Here is a 14,107-nt window from a genome sequence, read left to right on the forward strand (position 1 = left end):
CCTATGTGTCTCCAACAACCTTTCCCGATTTGCAATATTTTTCAATATATTTTTTTTAGTAAAACATTTCATTTATGCACATATTGTGGCAAGGATGTTTTACTAATTAAGGAAGACTAGAGTGATGCTCTTGGTGACAGGTAATATATTTTACCCAGACAATGCAAAAACTCACTTCTAACACATTTGCCAGGCTAGAGGAAATGCTTCTGAAGGATTGAAAAGGACACAGGAGACGGTGAGTCATGTCTCCAACGATCTGGTGAGAGCTTTTGCTGTTCCAAAGTATCGGATAGCAGGTTAGGTTTGCTTTTGTATAGCAGAAAAGGCTGAATTAGCACAATCAAAGCGAAGTTGCTTGATTGTAAATATTTTAGAGCTCTTCATTGTACACTGAGATTTTCCTACCCCCTACTGGACATACAAAGAAACAGGCCGGTCAGTGTTTCCAGGAATGGCAGCCACCGTCTTTCATTAGATAATTTAAGTAATTTGAAAGTTACCATACTGCTTAGCCTTGAAAGGGTCACTAGATTAGTAGGTCTTCTGTTGTGCGGAGTCCCTTTCAGAGTGCATTTCATTTTCTCATCAGCCTGAATGCTGAAGATTAGCATTCAGAAAGGGTAGACTTATGAGTGTTAAGGTTAATGCATTGTTATTCTCTTCATTTTATGTTAAGAAACTTTTTTTTAATCAAAATGATAGTTGAGCAATATTTGGATTGGATTTAATAGACAAACATGCTTTTATTTTCAATAAAATACCATAACCATCTTGGCTGTTCGTCCTGGAAGACCTGCTCCCTGCCTTGCAGGCCTTTTCCACCTGGCCTGAGAGAGTGGGGCCCGGACTGACTCCAGCTACAAAAGCTCTTGGGTTTGGGTATTGTTTGAGGGTTTTTGTTGGGGTGCGGTGGGTTCTGCATCTGTTGTTACTGCCCCAATTGTTTAAAATGTTTTGAATTGTTTTTAACGGCTTTTTAACTTGTGTGTGTTTTAAATTTGGGGGGTTTGTTGTTTTTTGAATTGGGGTGCGCAGGGTGCACCTGGGGGGAGAGCAGGAGTAACCCCAATCACAGTGGTTCTGGGCAAGAGGTGGGATAGTGGAGTGATGGGGTAGGTCGGGTAAGGGGCACACGACACAGGCTGTGCCATATGCCAGCCCCTCCTCCTCCTCCAACCTGGGGGATTTCAATTGCCCTTGTAGCCAGCCCTTGGGTCTGCAGATGCTGTTCCTAAATGCCAGGTCTGTGCTGAGTAAGACCTCCCTCATCCATGATCTGATTCTGGTTTGTTTTGTTTTTGTTTCATTATATATCTTGTGTTCCCATTTTGTATTTTTATATTGTGAACTGCCCTGTGATCTTTGGTTGAAGGGCAGTATGCAAATTTAATAAACAAAAACAGTTTAATAACCAACAGCAATATTTTGTCTCAGTCATACATGGTTCAAACTGCAATTTAAACCAGCTGGCTTTCCCTCAGCTATCTGCAAATGGAACTTGCCTGAGATGTGATTTAAAAAAAACCCAAAACTACTAGGTTTTTCCTACTCATATATATCTTGGGGGGGGGTGTATTCTTTCACAACTTCAGTTCACTGTGGAATTAACTGATATTTCTTCCAAGCGCTGTTAAATTCTGTAGATGTCCAAGTGGGAAATTAAGACCCGCTCTGGAGAACAGCTGAAGAAAAGAGGAAAGCCACACTGAAATTAAAAGTGCTTTTTGTTGTAGCCTTTCTAATCTGGTTTTATAAAAACTCTTATGAAAAATTTGTCAGTCCTAGTCAACTGGAAACCAATACAATTCCTGCAAGTTGGAAAGCAATATATGTCAATAGAAAGAACCTGTAGGATGTGTTGAATTGCTGAAGTCTGGAAGGATTTCCATGCGAAAATTGGTAAAAATCCCTTCTTAGAATCATAAAATTATAGAGTTGGAAGGTACCCCAAGGGCCATCTAGTCCAGCCCCCTGCAATGCAGGAATCTCAACAAAAGCATCCATGACAGATGACTATCCAACCTCTGCTTTAAAACCTCCAGTGAAGGAGAGTCCACCACCTTCCGAGGGAGCCCATTCCATTGTCAAACCCCACTTAGAACAGCTCTTACTGTCAGAAAGTTCTTTTTGATGTTAAGTTGAATCTCCTTCCTTGTAACTTGATATAAATAATATTTGTCTGTCTGTTTTTTTAATTAAATTAAATTAATAATGCATTTGTTTAGAGGAACATTAAATGCTTTTTCTGGATGAGGTAATTTTGGGAGATGGGGTATCCGCAACTAGATGAAATTTTGGGGAAACAGCAATTCCAAACTATTGATGCAAGATTACTGTTGCTAAGGTTCGCAGACTGTTCCCCCCCCCTTACCTGCTCCAAAGAAAGAATTAAAAAGCATCTTATCGCAGTGCCATTCAACATTGCTCTCCCTGTAGAGAACACTCAACATTCCATCCTCCAAAGAAATGTGTATGTTACATCCTTATGATACACTTAGCTTCCGTCTCCAGGATTCAGGAGCAATGCAAAACAAGGATTGTGAAGTGTTCCAGTGGGAAATGGGCTTTAATCTCCATTAGTACTTGTTCTAAGAACTTTTGGTGTTTCTTCACATTGATATTTTTGGGGGGAGGGGGGAGGGGAGTCGGTTTGCCCTTTCACAGGATTAATGAGTGAAGCCTCCAATGGGATTATCTTCTATAGGTATATTACCCTTTCTTATTGTACTTAATGCTAGTAGGAGCTACCTTTAAAAAAAAGAGAATATTCCAAAATGAGTCTTATGTTAATGAATTCTTTGGCACTTAGTTGCTTTGAAGCTAAACCTTTAGGAAGAAGTAATTAAAAGAAGAAGAAGAAGCAGATGAGTTTCCGTTGCCTTGGCTGGTTTGATGCTCTTAATTACGTATGGGAAAAGACTTTACACATTGCCCATATACACCTAAAGCACATCAAGCCCTTTTGAAACTGGGAAATGATAGAGAAAATGAGTTTTCGATATTCATTTGTTGAAGTTGCCATATATTCAAATACTGCGCAAGCGGTTCTGCGTAAATCACAGTGCAGGGGATTCTTACATCTGACTGAAATAATATAATAACCATAACATGTCCATAGAATAACTTTACCTGCTTTCTCATGTTACAATCCTTGCAACAATCGATGCTGACATCAGTCTCGAAAAACAATGGCGTGCTCCTCCAGGGGTGAAGCCAAACCACTGGAGAATCACATCACCCACTGTGGCTGCAGAAACCGGCAACTTCTAACTTTGAAGTGACCTGAGCAATATGTATAGAGGTCCTGGACTGCCCAGATCACAAGGCCTCCCTCTCAGCCTTGCGGATGTGGTCCAAAGGAAAGCAGAGTAATGCATTTGGCACCAGCTTGGCTGCAGGAGTTGCCGGAAGGAGGGATTACCTCCATAATGCAGAGGAGACTGAAAAGAGAGAGTTACTTAACTTAGGACCACCTAGTGAATTTATTGCAGAGGTGAGATTTGAACTGATTTTTAGCCTAGTTCCCCAGCCATTATATATATATTTATTCTTGACTTTAAAATACATGTTCCTCTTTCTGTCTGGTCACTGTTGGGAGACTTTTACTACTAGAGCAGCTTTGGACAACAACTATCAGATGCAATCGGGGGCTGGTGGGAATTGTTGTCCAAAGTGACCAGAAGGCCCCAGATTGGCGAAGGCTGCTCTAGATACTCTGAGGAATATTTTCTCCATCTTCCCTACCCACTAATCATTTGGTGCTTTTTCTGTTGTTGCACTACAGCTGTGGAACGCCCATATTCAGGAGATTCATTTGACACAGCCCTTGGTTACTCTCTGAAAGATTCTTCCATATTGGAAGACATTTGGAGTGGTATGGTGTTTTCGGATTATGCTGTGTTTTATCATGATTTTAACCGCCCTGTTGTTTTATATGTCTGCTATTTCCAGCTCACTCTGTGTATCAAGCAAATATAATAATCATTCCTCTGGGTAGTTCTCCTTTGCAAGCCCTGTCAAAATCAATGGGCACTGTGCAGCAAAATTGCACTCCATCCAAGTGCACAAGAAAGTTCCTCAAGGTTTCTGTCCCAACCTCAACTTTTATCAGGTTTTCGACTCAATACCCAAGCAGCCCAGATTCTTTACCACCTCCACCCCCTGCTCTGCAGGTTCCCCCACCGCTTAGCCGTGAAAAAGCCCATTGCCCTAACAAATGGTGGAGGACAGGTGCCCAATTGCAGCCACAGATTATGGCACCAGCTCCCTTTCATGGGGACTCTTGGGCCATGCATCACTATTGGCAGACAAAAGATCAATGTTGTGGTGCAAGGACCTGAATGAGCCCCATCTCAAGTTGTAGCTACCTTGAACTGGGGACACAATAAGGCAAGTGGCTTTTTTTTTTTTTTGGATTTTTGAGCACCTGCACTTCAAGTAACCATCCAGTCTCTGAGCGTAGTTAAGGCAGTTTCCCCAGCTACTAAATGATATGACGCATGATATGAAGGTTTCACATTTTCTACAGGCAGGGCTTTCTTGTTGTTGTTGTTGTTTAGTCGTTTAGTCATGTCCGACTCTTTGTGACCCCATGGACCAGAGCACACCAGGCACTCCTGTCTTCCACTGCCTCCCGCAGTTTGGTCAAACTCATGTTCATAGCTTCGAGAACACTATCCAACCATCTCGTCCTCTGTCGTCCCCTTCTCCTAGTGCCCTCAATCTTTCCCAACATCAGGGTCTTTTCCAGGGAGTCTTCTCTTCTCATGAGGTGGCCAAAGTATTGGAGCCTCAGCTTCATGATCTGTCCTTCCAGTGAGCACTCAGGGCTGATTTCCTTCAGAATGGATAGGTTTGATCTCCTTGCAGTCCATGGGACTCTCCCATGGGCAGGGCTTAGCTTGACAATCTACATAGTTTCTGTATGCATCTGGGATTTTAAGTAGAGTTAAGGCAGCAAACCAATGTTTATGGTCATCGCCATGGTTAAGCGTGGCACCAGACCAAGATCTTCAGAATGTCTCAGCTTCTGTATGTGAAAAGTAAGATCCTAGATGACCCTTTGGGTCCCTTCCACCTCTGCAATTCTACAATTCTATGTTCTACTTCAGTCTCCTCTAGCATGTTACAGGGGCACGAGCAGATCTCATTTCACATGCAGATGGGTTTTGTGGGTCTTGGAACAGTGACGCGTTACTAGCCTGCTGACCCACATACTAAGTGGTGCACTGTTTGGTCATGGTTGGGGTAAGAGGCTTGATATAACCATATTGTATGCTAAATGGGCAGGAATAGCAGAGATTATATTCATTTTATTATACACTTTGTTCAGTGTACATCTGCCACATTTTTAGACAATCTGCCTCTTTATGAAGGTTTTATCCCTCAATTTGTGCCTGCATCTACCATTGGCCCGCTAAAGCACCGATGATCTGCTCTTCTGTGATCATGTTCTGATTAAACATTTTCACTCAGTTGGCATTCCAGATAATTGAGGGGTCAGTTGATGTGGATTTAGACTGGGGCAAAAGCAGAGAGGTTGAAGGAAGAAAGCTAATCTCTTCCATTAGCAGTAACTTTTGTGACTTCATATTTTTAATTCAGTAATAAAATGCCACCATTGCATACTAAATATAATTCAGCAGCAATTCTTGTACACAATGAAGAAAAAAAACTGGGAGAAAGATTTCTGTTATCAGCGTTACATATTGTTCAGCGGCGAACTTTATGAAAGCTGTTCTAAGAACACCAACAATGGCTCACTTGAACCTGGGAATTGCTGTCCTAGAAAAGATTAATGGTCTACAAGCTTGGTATCTCCCCAGCACAGTGTCGTGTACTGGAACATTATAAGAAGCATATAAAAGCTTCCATAATTTCAGGCCAGTTGGTATCATGGTGTAGACCACAGAAAAACATTTCATTTCCTCTTGGCAATTGAAAGCGATTGTGTTTATATATTGCTGCTAGAGAGCCTTTGTATATTTATCTGTTGCTTTTTTTTAACTAAAGGTTTGCATTTGGAATAACACTCATATCAATTAGCAATGCTGCATTTAATGTAATTGCATTTTTAATTCAGTCTGTAATATTCTGTCTTTGATTTAGGTCACTTTGCGAAAGGCAAGGTGTGTCAAAACTCAAAACTCAAGATCATCTCAGTTTACACACACACACACACATTGAAATGTGTCGCACAACTAAATTCATTTATATGGCTTATATTTATCAAACATCCTCATTTCTGATCCATGTGCTCCTTGAGTGCTTTTGCCTGTAGAGAATGAGATAATGCCTCTAGGGGCATTTGGAGGAATGCATGTAAAATGGATTGCCTAGAAGGAGGAAAGAGTTGTAAACCTCTGGCTTTTGCATGGAAGGAATGTAGCCTGCTGTGTGAAAGTAAAAGTCACGTATGTTGCTCCACCAACTTTGCCCCTGGCTCCACCTACCACTGCCACATGATCCCTAGAAGGTTCCCCATGAGGGAATGCAGCTGACAGGCTGAAAGAGGTCCCTCACCCCTAATTTAGGGACTCTGGAGTTGTGGTACTTGAATAGCAGACCCATCCAATGTGCCATGACAAACCATTAGAACTGATGGGGAGCTAAGGTTTGGTTTCTAAGAAATGAAAGTACAGATTGCTGTTGCGGAATATGCCAGCCTTTGCAGTGTGTGTGTGTGTCTGTCTGTGTGTGTGTGTGTGTCTGTGTCTGTCTGTCTGTCTGTCTGTCTGTCTGTCTGTCTGTCTCTAAAGTAGTTCTTTGGTAATTATCTGTGACTTTGTGATGAATATGGCCCACATCACGCGTAAGGCTCCACGTGATTGAGATTATAAAGACGTCCTGTTTCTCATATGAACTTCTCATCCAATAGCCTGAGTTTTCTTCTAACACCGTCAGCATTCATAATTCGCATTGACATAGTCGTGAGAGAAACGAGGGCATTTCTTTATTTTCTTTCCTTTTTCAGGACAGTAGTGGACGGCATGATGGAGCAGCGGTTCTTATCTGACCTCCTGACAGCAGCGTTGATGCTGCTCACCTTCAGGTAGAGTGGCAAGGCAGCAGGAAGGGCAGTGTGGTGCAGATGCACCAGCAGAGTTAAATCTGGACCTCCTGCCACTTTGATGTCTCTGCACTGCCCTCCCCATTGCTTTGCCCCTCTCCCTCTCAGTAAACAGAAGTGACTCGGCTTTCGGGAGGTCAAGTAAGCACTGCCACCCCACCCCACTGTTTCAGGATGTGTGCATTAACTTTTGAAAGGAGAAATGTGAAAGAGGGGTTGTTTTTCAAACAAATATGGCATTGGGTTAATTTTAAAATCAACATGAAATGACACATTTGATTGGGACAGGAACCACACGATTCATTTCAGCATTTTTTTTTTTTTGTTTAGGTAGAACTCCCGCATATCAGAATATGCTTGCATAACTCGAGAGGTGACATTTTATATTCTAAGATGCGTTCGGTTTTAATCTCCGCCCACCGCAGAAATCTCCATGTAGTTGCTGTTCGACCCATACCAGTAGCAAAATGCGCCTGGGAATTTTCGAACGCTGCCTGTATGTGCGGACAGTCTAATGCAGGGGTCCCCAAACTACGGCCCCCGGGCCGGATGCGGCCCAATCGGCCTTCCAATCCGGCCCGCGACGACTCCCGCCGCCCGCTGCCGCCGCCCGCTCTCACGGCGCGCGGCGCAGCGGCGATCTAAAAAAACGGCAAAAAATCGCCGAAAATCCTTTGTGCGCATGCGTATGGGCCTCTCCCGACCCGGAAGAGGTCATTTCTGGTGCACTTCCGGGTCGGGGGAGGCCCATACGCATGCGCACAAGCGATTTTTGGCGATTTTTTCCCCGCCCGTGTGCGTGTGCGCATGCGCACGGGCGCGCACTCCCCCGCCCTCCGGCCCGCTGCGCGCGCACTCCCCTGCCCTCCGGCCCACCGCGCGGTCGGCGCAGCGGGCACCGGCCCGCCGCGCAGAAAGTCTGGGGACCCCTGGTCTAATGCTCTTTTTTTTTTTAGCTGCTCTTGCTTTATCATCCTGTAATCCAAAGTAGATCATGTTCTGTTCTGCACTGACATGCAGTTGGCATAATTTAGCACATTCGTTTTACTTGGAGTTAGTAAACAATGCAAGAAAACTTTTGTCGCTGCCAAGTTTGCCTAATACTGTTGGCAAATTTCAGATTCATAGCTACTGATGAGCTTATGAAATGGATTGTTTTCTTCAGACCAATAAAGCACTCCACCCCATATCACTGATGGGTGGTTATGGAGCTGCTTGTTCTGCAGAAGCATGCTCGGAGGGCAGGACAGTTCACAGGTGACGTCCAGATGTGCAGCAATACATGCCATTGTCCCCATGCCTGTGAATGCATGGGTCCCCATGCCTGTGAATGAGTTGGGTGCAATAGACTGTTTATCCACGTGCACAGCGGCTTATGAATGACCCTGCAATTACCCTGACCACCATACGTTCAGTCAAGTTTTCTTCTCTACTGAGCCCTGGGCACTTTTTTTAGGGGGGGGGGGCTCCTCTGTTGTTGCGCCTTTGCACCTGGGCATGAAGTGATAGAAGATTGCCTTTCCTTCCAGAACAGGAAGCAGCGCCAGTCAGAGCAGAGGGGAAACAGCGTGGTTGCAAGTCGTCCTGCAGCCAACCCTGCGTTTCTTTTCTTCCTCTTTGGTTTTTCCATCTCTGTTGGGGAGTGGGGTTCCCACACCCACTTTGTATGCGGCTTTTAAAAAACAACAACCCAAAAGATTTTTGGTAGTTCCTCAAACTTTGGTGCTTCTCCGTGCACACTGTTAGTTCCCTCTTATTTCTGAGTAACCGTATTTCAGCTCTGTTGATGTTAGCACAGTACCGGGAAGGGGGGTGGGGTCATTGAGTTTGCTATAAGAGGGAGTGAAGCCTTCATCTGTAAAGGAGGATGGCATACACATCAAATAAATAAGTCCATAAAAGGTGAAAGAAATTGTGTGTGAGAGGATTGGGGGTGGGGGAGAAAGAGAGAGAAAGAGAAAGAGAGAGAGAGAGAGAGAAGAGTGGCCATTACAACCGCTTAGGTTGTGTGCAGTCTGTATTTATTAACAGATTGCAGGGCTTTCTACTCCATTACGTTATTACCCTTGAAATTGAACTGCATTTATAACAAATATGAAATATGTATTTTTAACACTAAAATGTAATTTTCCAACATAATACCCGAAATAAAATGCCAAGAAGCTATTAGCAGCAAATTGAATTTTTGCGGTATGTAATTTAGCATAAATAGTGACAAGTGTTTCACCTCCCTCTTCTCCCCTGCGCCCCCCCACCACCACCACCACCTTAAAAATGATCCCATTAGTCATTCAGTTTAGTAGCACAGAGGCAGCAGTCGTCAAGGGTGTGCATTTTTATGTCTGCTTCAATTGCACACTTCATTTATTTGAACATGGCATAGGCGGCTTTCCCTGTCACACAGCATCACTAGGCGATTAGCAAGTTTCGCCCTAGGGCAGCTGGGACGCTTTGCTGGGGCAGATGTTCTTTTCAGCTTATTCACTGGCCGTTCTTGGTTGTTTACCGTTGTCACGGCTACCCCTATTTCCACAGCAACCGTGCGGCCTCCTCTTGGAGGCAAGTGAATATAGTTATAAAAGGATCATATTTTGCTCTGTGTCCCTTACTTTGCCATCTGTCAACCAACTGCGCATGATGGATTCAGAAACCGATTAGGGATAACGGCAGACAAGTGATGATCCTTCTATTAAAAGTAACAGTGGTCCTGATGCAAATGGCTTTGTGGTGCCTTTGTGGGGTTTGCCGCCCCCCTCCATACATGGTTCTCAAGCTCCCTATATAGGCACATAATTTTAATTCTTACTGGCTGGGGCACGGGGTGTGTGTGCATGATGTCCTATTGTTGTGTTTCTGTACACCCTACGTACTAAGACTGTCCAGTCTGCTCTTTTAGCTCACACACATGCTACAGCTCAATGATCTGATACATATCGGCAGGGATTTCCCCTCAGGAATAGCACTTACACACAATGTTCGAAACTCGCATTGTTCTAGGCGCATTTTGCGACAGGGAATTTCATTAGCGCGAGCAGTTTCTGAGCTCTGGGCACACAGTACTGCGCCTAAGATTTCAGATTAAAACTGCAGAGTGGAAGGAAAGGAGGACCTTTTTCTGCCTCTCCACTTCCAGCTACTCTGAAGACTGGAGAGACCCTCTTAAGAATATTAGGGGGGCAGGCAGGGGGAGGACTAGACCATGTGAAAAATGGTCATTCATTCATTTTCAGCTTTGTATTTTGCTGTAAAAAAAACCGTACCTTGATATTCCGTTGTTGCGTCCATAACCTAGGTTTAAGGTGCTATTTAGCTCCTAGCTTTCATATCTCAGTTTCTAACACTGCTTTCAAACTGAGTAATTGCCATAGAGCTCAATGAAACTCTTGTAACTACCGGTAGTATTCCAGGCAAAAGGGAGGGTTGAGTGGAGGTGTGGAAAGCACACAGAGATTTCTCAGTCCCTGAAGGGACTGCATGAGTCAGAGCTGTGAAATGAGGAAAAGGGGGTCAGGTGAACCCTATAATAATACCTCTGCATGCAAACGCTGTGACTTTGGGGGGACTGGAGCGTACCCTGAGTTTCACAGAAATCTCCATCACAACTCTGAAAGGAATTCATACACACAGAGAAAGAATCCCGTGGCACATATTTAATCTTTTGAAGGTGCCACAACACTCTTCCTGTGTTTGCATGTAATGCAAAAAAAGATGTTTGGACCACATGTGCCATCACCCCGATTGTTGGCCATGTTATCTGGAATTGATATGGTTTGGACTCCAGTGATGACACAAGGCTGTTGGAGGGTCCTTAATATGCTAAGATATGCATGAATTGTGTGAACCCTCGGATCGGACCTTTCCTGCCGCTTTGCTCCTCTCTTCACAAACCAGGATTCAGCACTTGGCCATAGCCTCCTGTTTCACGGCACACTTGAGACTATGATTAGCTACTTCAAAACAAGCCGGGATATCAAGCCATGGTTTCGTTGACTTAATATCCTGGCTTGCTTGGAATCTGCTAACTGTAGTTTCTGGGTGCACGTGTAATGGGAAACAATGGTTTAGTGCTGAATCCTGGGGGTTTTTTTGCCACTTAAATGCAGAGAGGAGCAAAGGAGCTGTGTTGAGAGTGACTTATTTTTTGCGCCATAAGACATACCTGACCGTAAGACACACCTACATAGTGGCTGGATTCCTCTGGAGTAAATAGGGGACGTGTGTTCGGGTGCTGCTCTGCTCCACTTTGGAGCGCTAAAGAGACGCATCTTAGAGGCTGCCAGAAGTGCCCTGCAGGGGGCTCTGACCGCATTGGAGGGCAGCCGGCACCCGCCTCTTGCCCGCAGCGGAGAACCCTCTGCCCCACCGGCGCTCACCCTGGTGCATCGCCCTCCACTCCGAGCGGCCGCTCTCCCCTGTGAAGGCAGCCAAGACACCACCTGGCGGCTGGCTGGGAAGCGTGTGCGGGAGGGAAGTCCGCCTGATTGACAGAGGTGCTGCTGCTGCCGCTGCCACTTTCGCCGCCACTTCTACTGCACAGCCCAGCCTGGCGGTGGCGGCGCAGCAGCGCTCCGATGGGAGGGCTCTTCCCCGGTGCCCCTGAACCCCAGCAGCCTCCTCTCTGCAGCCTTCCCTCCTCCGTGCTGCACAATCCACTTTTCACCCCTGCACTCGGGCGATTCAGCTCGGGCGATTCGCTATATAAGACACACAGATATTTCCCCTGGCTTTTTAGGAGGAAAAAAGTGTGTCTCATGGAGCAAAAAATACAGTACATCCCCTTTGTGCATAGCCTAGTTCAATAAACCAAGGTTTTTTGGTTTAGTGTTATCTGAGAACGCAACAACGACATGGCTACCCCAGCAGGAAAATGCAGAATGGTGGCCAATTCTGTAGCACTGGGACCACATATAATAATAAATAATACACAAACTTTTTATAAATGTGAGGATCTTTCTTTTCCCAGTTATATATATATATAGATATTGGCAAATTTAATCTTACTTTTTGGTAACACTCGTCACTGTGGAGATTCCGTTCATTCTTTAAATTAGTGGGAGTGGAAATTGGTCCACTTGTAAATTAATGTATTTATTGGTTGATTTTTCCAGATCCTGACATTGATGCTGCCACTGCCATGATGCTTTTGAATACTCCCCCTGAGATACAAGCAGGTTGTGAGTAGATATTTCTATAGCCTATAGCACCATAGATATGTAAGCCTAACCTTCTCTTTCACAAAGCACACAGACTAGCAGGCTTAAAAATAATAATTTTAAAAAAAATGTTTCTGATTGAGAAAACAAGATTTCTCAATTAGACCCTTGCAAATTTCTCTACTTAGTATAATTTTGTGGTTCCTGTGCGTAAAATTCTATGTCTAATGAGCGACAACAATTGTGTACCTCCAATTCCCATGACTAGTGGCATGTATTAGATGTATACAATTGTCAGTCGTATTGAAGCAGTAGTATCCTGATAAGTGTTTTCCTTCTACAGCACAGGTAAGACAGTCACACCTAGGGCCACCACTAGAAAATTATGTTCCGCTTTCTGTTTCCACTTTTTGGGGTGCCTTTGAGAAACTTGAAGAAAGGAAGAATTAAAATTATATTCATTCTTTTATTTGAATGTTAAACTTGCATGGCTGAATCAGATCCATTTATAAAAAAGATCAGAAAGGTAGCTTTGTCAAAGGAGCACTTGAACAGGATTTTCCCACCAGCGTTTTCCTAGACCAGATATTCACTCTTCTTTTGAAAAACTTATTTCTGCACTTATCCAGATTATAAAACTTAGATACCAGCTCAGACAATATATTTTGTTTTACATGCAAACAGTCCCAAAGCCTAATAGCTCCAGGTACATGCGGACAAATGAAATGTGAACCAGATCGTTACGAAACAGAGCCAGTGGAAATTCCTGTGGTGGTGGCGGCTGGAATAAATGCCTCTTATGGGATTCTCTGCCTGCCGTGTGCCTGGTTACCAGGTTCACACATTGCATTGGTTCACATGAGCATGTGCTCAGGGAGTGCTGGGATTGTTGCTTGTAGGAGAAAATGGACTGTGTAAAACAGCTTATAGATATTCCTTCTCTAAACAGAATAAACTGAGGACAGTTCCTTGTTAACTTTGAACGCGTGGAATAAGTCCAGATGAGTCTTGGGCAACAATCCTGTTGTTGCTGTTGTTGTTACCGGAACTGCTTTTGCAACATGTAAAGGTGGCCTGTAAAATCAATATGTACTACCGTATGTCAATAATTCCTAAATCTGCCCCCTAGCCAGAGACGGCACCACAATATGCCATCTGCTGAGGGGCCACTGCTGCTGCTGGTGCTCCAGTCATTGCTGGGCAGCCACTGTAGCTTGTAGCTGTCTGCAGTGGCCCCAGAGCTAGACTCAGTGACATCGCGGCATTTGCAGCAATTGCCACCCACATCAGAGGAGTGCCACTACTACTGTCTCTGCTCCTCTTTAGTAAGCCACCCACCTACCTGTTCTGCAGAGAGAAATAGAATAAGCAGGAGGACAGGGGGTCATCAACTGGCATGGATCAGGGATGTTGGCACATTAGGGAAGCCTCCTGAGGGGGCTTCCTCAAGCCTGACCCTGACCCTTTTTATTTTTAGTTTACTTGCTAGAAAACATTAAAAATAGCTTGGAATCAATTGTTCTGATTCTGAAGCTTACTATTACATACGGAACTTCATTTACCAGTTGACTTAAGCCTGGCGGGGAAATGGCTGGGATCCAATGGTGTACTAGCAGAAGGCAGCTGCACTCATTCAAGAGGGGGAGGGGAGCCCTTGATTTCTGCCGATTTCGCTCCCTCCCCACCACCGTTCCAGCTACAGTCCTGTGAACCAAATCCAGGCCGTTTCTCATGGTCCCTGGCCCTCAGGATCAGCAATTGGGGAAAGTGAGAGGTTCTAGTGTGGATAGAGAGACTAGACCGCCCCACCCCACCCCCCATTCCACAAGCCAAACGGCCCTTGCAGCAGTTGGGACCCAAATCTATTTTACCTAGTTTACCC

At 44.5% G+C, this 14,107-nt stretch overlaps 1 protein-coding gene across 4 annotated transcripts in view; it reads left to right on the forward strand.

The window, feature by feature from the left end:
* The window catches only part of FOXN3 (forkhead box N3), a 164,615-nt gene that overhangs the window by 120,759 nt on the left and 29,749 nt on the right, over positions 1-14,107 (forward strand). For 2 of the 4 annotated variants that reach the window (XM_035107446.2, XM_035107437.2), the window contains exon 5: positions 12,181-12,246. The exons of 1 other annotated variant lie outside the window; for it this stretch is intronic. In XM_035107446.2, the coding sequence (XP_034963337.1) occupies positions 12,181-12,246 (66 nt within the window). The remainder of the gene's footprint in view (positions 1-12,180; positions 12,247-14,107) is intronic. One more of the 4 variants, XM_035107455.2, reaches the window with a different exon arrangement.

Source organism: Zootoca vivipara, chromosome 1 (assembly GCF_963506605.1).
Source record: "Zootoca vivipara chromosome 1, rZooViv1.1, whole genome shotgun sequence".
Lineage (NCBI taxonomy): Eukaryota > Metazoa > Chordata > Lepidosauria > Squamata > Lacertidae > Zootoca > Zootoca vivipara.